General features: G+C 38.8%; 1 protein-coding gene across 1 annotated transcript in view; it reads right to left on the reverse strand.

Moving 5' to 3' along the window:
• The window catches only part of srpx (sushi-repeat containing protein X-linked), a 31484-nt gene extending 27389 nt beyond the window's left edge, over positions 1–4095 (reverse strand). Inside the window, exon 1 of the mRNA XM_037686521.1 lies at positions 3997–4095. Coding sequence (XP_037542449.1) covers positions 3997–4057 — 61 coding nt within the window. The 5' untranslated portion in view covers positions 4058–4095. The remainder of the gene's footprint in view (positions 1–3996) is intronic.
• Positions 4096–7325: the final 3230 nt, after the last annotated feature.

Raw genomic sequence — 7325 nt, forward strand, 5'->3', positions numbered from 1 at the left:
TCGTGGAAGAATTCCCGTCAATCCACCGATATCCTGGCGCTGGTGGGAAACTCGGCTCATGACAACAGGAGGACCAGGATCATCCCCAGGCACCTTCAGCTGTCTATCCATGGTGACGAGGAGCTCGGCAGACTGCTGAGAAGAGTGATCATCGCTCATGGAGGAATTCTGCCCGGTATTCAGTCAGTTCTGCTGCCCAGGAGAACCAAGAGACCTGCCAGATCTGACAGCAAGCTGGATCCGGGTGGACGGATTGGTATCTGTGGCCAGATTCTTCAGATTCACTGCAGGAGATCCTTCCTGCCCACAGCTATCAGCATTTATAACAAATCTTGAATGAAGCCAGAATGAGCTACAACAACACTAAATTTCCCTTTGGGATTAATAAAGTATTTTTGAATTGAATTGAATTTCTTACATCTGGCCTGATCCATATTGTGGAGCGGGTACCGAGGCCTACAAACGAGTGAGGTGCAGTAAGCCTAATTTATGTTGCAAACCTAACACTAGCAGCTTTTTAACCTCATGCTGTTCAGCAACATGCTTTAAAATGTGTTGCCCTTTGATTTCAGGAGGTGATTGCATTTGTGTTTTTTAATAACAAAATAAAAACAGCATCTACGAACGTCTGAGTCCATGGATCCTGTTTCTTAAAAAAATAGTTTAATAAACATTTTAGCTTCAACCACCTACAAGGACACTACATTTCCCTTTTTTGTCAAAGCCTTTAGGCCTCAATCTGAAACTTGATCAGCTGCTGCTTGCGTCGTTGCTGATTGGATCTGAAACTCCAGTCACAGCAGGACAAAGAAGCTTGGTTCATTTGCACTTGTTGATAAAAGTATGTAATATTATTTTAAAAAAACACGGCAAGACTGTACACTGAGGTCGCTCAATATTCATATGTAATGAATTTGTCAAGATGATGAAAAGAGGATCAGCAGCCAGCATCAACTTCCTGTCCATGTTTTCTACATCAAAGGAGCAAAACGACTCAAATCATTAATACTGCATGAACAGTAAGAGCTTGCATTTTTGACAAAGCTCCTGAAGTGAATACATTTAAAACGACACAGCCTGATATTCCAACTAGCTGCTACCTTCAGGTTTGTAACAAAAATGTACAGTTTGTGAAAGAAGCTTGTTTTTGGTAAAAGTTAGCGGCATGCTAACACAGCAGAGACAAAACACCAATTCTTTTCTTTTTATAGCTTTACTTAAACGTTTCTCTATTTTTTTTTTTCTAAATACATTTCTCAACGCAAACAGAAGAGTTACTTTTATTCTAATCAAACGTGAACACAGGGATGTTAGCGGGCCAGTGGTGCACTAAGCTACAGCCCTGGAAACCTTGACTTCATTGTTCACTTACTATTAATTATGTTGTTGACTTCCTAAAGCTTATTGTTGCGCAATAAAAAGTTATTTTTATATTATGGTTAAATAAAAGAGTAGTTACCTTTGATTAAAATCTTATTTCCGCATTCAAGAACGTTGTGACTGATGCAACGTTTGCTGCAGTTATTAGTGCAAACACTTTCTGAATGAAGGAAAGAAATGAATGAAAGACTTTCTGTCAGTCCTCAACTTTGCTGTATATTTATGTAATTCAATAACAGATAAATCTACAGTGTCTGACAAACACTGATAAACGCCAGAGTTTGAAATCCATGCCCAGATCTCTGACTTGAAATGAACTCAGGTTTTTCTTTTATAAAACAAAGTAAATCTACAGAAAGCAAATATACATTCCAGCTGTTTGTTCCCGAGGGCCAGCTTTGTGATTATCCAGAATTTACTCGATGTAAAGTTAATTCTTCCCTTCTCTGAAGTCAAAACTGTTTACTGATGCTTCTTGCTGGTCGTACCCTCTGCATGAGGACTACCTTCCTTCCCAGAAATGCATGCATGGAAGGAGCATCATGGAAACTTGAGTGAGGCATTTACAAATATTTGCACTAAATGGATTTAACTGTGGGAAACAGACCACCATGTTCAATAACATTTTACTTAAAAGGACACATTTTCTTTAAAAATCTTCTTATCACATGCACCATCCTTCTGCTGCTCTCAGGTTCCTAAACACAACTAATAAAAGAGATCATTTACCTCCAGAAGACAAACTACCCCTTGTAAAATAAACCCGTCTTAAACGCATGCTTGTGCAGACACACACACACACACAGACACAAGTACAGACTGGAGTCCTGTCAGCTTGACAAGCAGTTTGTAGAGCGCCAGTGTGAATCAGTTTTGCAGCTTGTGTTCATGTTGCAGCCTGTATGATCATACAGCAGCGGTGAGCCGCTCTCAAACCCTCTATTGACGTAAAACCACTATGACACACACACACACACACACACACACTGTATGCTATTCATACATGCATGAGCTTTGAAGCGGCTTCTCTTCACAGAAGGCTACACTCTGTAATGAGTGTTTCTCTGGAGAGTCTGCATGTACTTATGTCTGATATTTAAAGAGGCTCGTGATATTTTGCTGATTTTAAACTTTTAGTCTATATTTAAATTTTTTAAGTCTACCAACTCACTCTATGAGGAGACTAAAAACCAAGCAAGGAGTATTTGAATACATCTGTGGTTAATCCTTGCACACCAACTAGGTTCAAAGAAAGGCAATCAGATATAAAGTTCAAATTTGCTATTTTAATGAGAAATAAGAACTTTTATTTATTTTATGGTTATTATTTCACACCAGTTTTGACCACATCTTGCAGCGATGATATTCAGAGTTATTGGGGGCTTAGCTAAGTGATGAGTACGTTCTCTTTAAACATATTGTGCTCTAGTGCTTCCTTTAAGTTTTTCCAAGACTCCACTGACTCAAATTCCAACTGTTTGTTCACAGGAGAGCACCAGGAGGTGTTTTGCTCACAGTGGCTGCAATTTAAAAAAAATACACTTTGTCATTAATGAAAGAATAGCTACCACGTTTGTGGATCTTTATGAATGGCTTCAGTCTGTTTACTGGCTCACATCTGTAAAAGTTTGCATTGTACATGCAAATAGCAAACACCAGCGCAGGAAAAAAAAATCCAACACAACAATTAAATACTGATTCAGAGACACACACACAAAAAACTTTTAAAAAATATATGAAATTACGCACCAACAAAGCAAAGACTCCAAACTGTCACCATCGAAGTTCACAACTTCACTGACATATTCCAAGAAATGGTACTCGTTTGATTCCAGTTGTGGTACAAAATCATGTGTGAAATAATAATTAAGAAATAAACAAGAGTGCTGATTTTCTTGTGAAATAAAATACAGAAAAAGATCAGTCATTTTCAGAAATCAGGGTCTAGTCTAGTGCACGTGCATTAGGACTTTATGATTCAAGTATTTAAGAAGGCTGCTTTGTAAGTACTTCGAGACGTAAAGATGTGACAAGTCTTGCCATTATTACCACAAAAACCTCATATTTTATTGCCTTTTTCATACAAATCTATCAAGAGTTACAGTAATAAAGTGTCTGACTTATAATGGACAGGATGATCAGCTTCACCCATGTTCAGTAAGACGTCTTGATCTCAGGGGGTGCTACTTTTCTGTTCACATTCTCCTAGAAAAGTCCTGCTCTTTATTATTAAAGCTTGTTCCATCCTGATGAACTTTGTTTTAGTATTTTTAAAGGTCTCCAGGCAGGTAGAACGTGTAAAGAGTATAACTTGGGAAACAAGAGCTTTCGTTAGAGGCACAGAGCAGAGAGGTCTGTGCAGGGAAACGTCCCCCAGATGCACACTGCACTCCCCCCGCTTCACACCCCCTCCACCTAAACACAGCCGTGGTTCACCAGACAACAAACCACGAACACAGTGCAGGAAAAAGTTCCCTCAAACTCAATGTGCAGCAAAAAAATAAACCACCGACGAGCTTCTGTTTCCCTTCAGAGTGGAGCCAAAGCTGCTGACCTGCTTGACCCTCCTTCCTCTGAGTTGTGTTAATAACTGAAGGCCTTCAGTCCAGTTCTTACCTTCATACCCAGAGCAGAACCAGAGCTGAGCAAACAGCAGCACCAGTGTCCACATGTCCATGATGTGGGAACGCTTCTTTCTAGTTTGTGGAAGGAAAACTTTCAGTGCATTCCTGCTTTCCAAAGGCCCGCCTCTCGATCCACAAACAGGGGAGGATTCTTCCAAAGCAGGCAGGCCGTCCACCGGTGTGATGGAGACAGAGGGACAGGAGGGGGGACCAGAGGACCAAAACCTGAGCTTTCAACAAGGAATATTATGGGATTCTTAGCAGGAAATACTTTTATTTGATATAGAAATGCATTCAAACAATTTATGGAAGCCTGTTTTTGGATGTAAATAAATATGACCTGATTCTTAGTAGTATTACATAATAACCAACTATTGTATTTTAGTCATAATTATCAGATGCTAAGCCCTAATTTTGAAACACTATTTCATAATTTATTTATTGATTAACCTTTGTTTAACCAGGCAAATCTCATTAAGATCACATATCTCTTCTGCAAGGGAGGCCTGGGCCTGAAGGCAGACTAACATGCATGTTTTTGAGCGCAGCTGACTGAAATCAGACTGCCTGCTTCAGACTGAATAAGAGTAACACACCGCTGAAGCCATGGAGCTCGAACGTCCAACGTAAAATTAACGTCACTGCGGTAGAGCAACGAGGCTCCAGCAGAGCATGCAGTTCAGAAACAATTTGAAATGAGGAAAAAAACTATTTATTAACTGATTAAGTCATGTTTTAGACTGCTTATTGCTAGCAAATCTATTCTGACCTAAAGTGCAGCCGACAGCCGCTCCCCTCTCTTCCAGGTACTGTGTACCGACACAGAATCTTTTAGTGATACGCAGTACCAGAACGCACTGGCTTACTTTCACACCTGGTTTCACCATTACGTTCTGTTGTCTGTATCGTTCTGTTGGTACAGAACCATGTGAGAGTGAAAGGAGGTGGGTGTGACAGCAGTAACAAAAACACAATGTAACAATGTATTTAGCAATGAGCCACATTATCTCTTGGATTTGAATCAGTACGTTTTGCTTCTAATAAAAACAAAGATGTTAACAAAATAAACTGGAACAATATTCTGGCAATTTAGTGATATTTCCACAGTTGTGGTCTTGACTGGTCTTGAAATAAAATCCGGAGTCCTCAATGTCCGAGACCAAGATAAGACCGAGACCAAATGAGGTCAAGTCCGAGAAAGACCAAGACCATCAAAAAGTGGTCTTGAGACCGGTCTCAAGACCAAGACTGATCTCGAGTACTACAACACTACTGCAAACCCACCCACACAGACCAGTACTTGCGGTTTGACTCCCATCACCTGCTGGAGCACAAGCTAGCATCAGGACTCTGTACCACAGAGCAGACAGCGTCTCCACTAACTCAGGAGCCAGGCAGAAGAGAAATCCCACACAAGACAGGCTCCATTGTGTATATCCTAACTGGGCCTTCCTGAAAGTAGAGAAGAAACCCAAACAGGACTCCAGCCAGCCATCAGGTGAACAATACAATAAAACAACCCATTTTAGTCCAAAACTTTTGTTTAATTTTGCAAATAAAGCTGTTTTATTTCATAAGCTAAACTTTTACATTAGTTAACAAAACTGTGAGATTTGAACAGAAAAAAGTTTTGTAAACTGTAGTTTGCAAAAAAAAAAAAAAGAATTGCAGCTTTTTTTTTATTTTTATTTATTCATTTTAAAATACAACACAAAAAAAAACAATAATGCAAACTAAGTTTATATAATATATAAATAAAATGAAGGGTAGCAGAAGGAAGAAAAAAATCTTATTTTATCTGCCCCCCTCTTACAATAATTCAAATCAAACAACAATCATCTGTAAGTACCTAAACAAACAAAAAAGAAAAAAAAGAACAATTCACTATAATTTTCGAACTATAATGCAACATACATAACAGTATTTCATATATATTTTTGCAGAAGTCCATTTTTAATTATTTTCTTAAAAGTAATCGTTGTTTTTGCATTTTTCACTTCAGTTTTCAAACCATTCCACAATCTAATTCCCTGGATTGAGGTTGACCGACCCTTCAAACTGGTTCTATATCTTGGTTTAACAAATATTTCCTTTAAAAGTTTTTATGTCAAATGTGTGTTTTTTTTATTTTTATTATTTTATTTCTTTTTTGTTTGATGGACAACGTGTGGCATGGAGGCTCTCACCATAGCTTGATACCTCATCATTCTAACAAATATAAAATAATTATTAAAATATCCTAAATTATAAATAAATATTTACGTAACTCATAATTATGAGACACTATTTTACATTATTAATGATAATAAGCGGGCAGCACGGTGGCGCAACTGGTAGAGCTGCTGCCTCTCAGTGAGCAGGTCCCTGGTTCAAACCCCGGTCCAGGGGCCTTTCTGGGTGGAGTTTGTATGTTCTCTCCGTGCATGCGTGGGTTTTCTCCGGGTGCTCCAGTTTCCTCCCACAGTCCAAAAAACATGCATGTTAGACTGATTGGTAACTCTAAATTGTCCCTAGGTGTGAATGAGAGAGTGAATGGTTGTTTGTCTCATTTGTCTCTATGTGTCCCTGTGATGGACTTGCGGCCCGTCCAGGGTGTACCCCGCCCCTCGCACAGTGATTGCTGGACATGGGCACCAGCGACCCCCGTGACCCAAAATGGAATAAGCGGGTAAAGATGATGGATGGATGGATGGATGGATAATGGATGGATGGATGATAATAAGCATGATGGAGAACATTTTTAAATCACAAAAGCAAAAATTTGCCTTTTTTTCCCAATAAAAAGATACATATCTTTTGGATGTTGTTCCTGACGCAAGCTGAACTCAAGCTGGCAGCGCCACAAATACAAGGCTACGGCACCTAACCACTGAGCTGCTGAGCCTGGTTTTTTTCCCCACGTTATATTTCTTTTCATTTTATTTTCATTTAGATTTGTTCTGTCTGTTCAGAAGCTCCAACACATCATGACTCTTGTTAACAGTGAACACAAACTGCTTTTTAAAAATCATAATTAAGAAATATTAAGGAAACCTTATTCTGTATCTCACATTTCAGCTATTTTACTTCGCTTTATAAATCATACAAAAAAAAAAACTAATTATCGGTAATCAAAGCCTCTACTAATGTGTCTCTTTCAAGGTTTTTAAATAACTCTTTTCAAAAGGAAAAAAAAAACTGAGCAAAGACTGCCTCAGAAAAGAGAACATTACTGCTTAGAGCAAAAACACAGTTCATTCAGTTCAGTTTATTTATATAGCACCAAGTCACAATGGAAGTCATCTCAGGGCACTGTACAAAAACATTCACATACATTATAAA

Source organism: Nematolebias whitei, chromosome 13, assembly GCF_014905685.2.
Source record: "Nematolebias whitei isolate Nwh7 chromosome 13, NemWhi1, whole genome shotgun sequence".
NCBI classification, from domain to species: domain Eukaryota; kingdom Metazoa; phylum Chordata; class Actinopteri; order Cyprinodontiformes; family Rivulidae; genus Nematolebias; species Nematolebias whitei.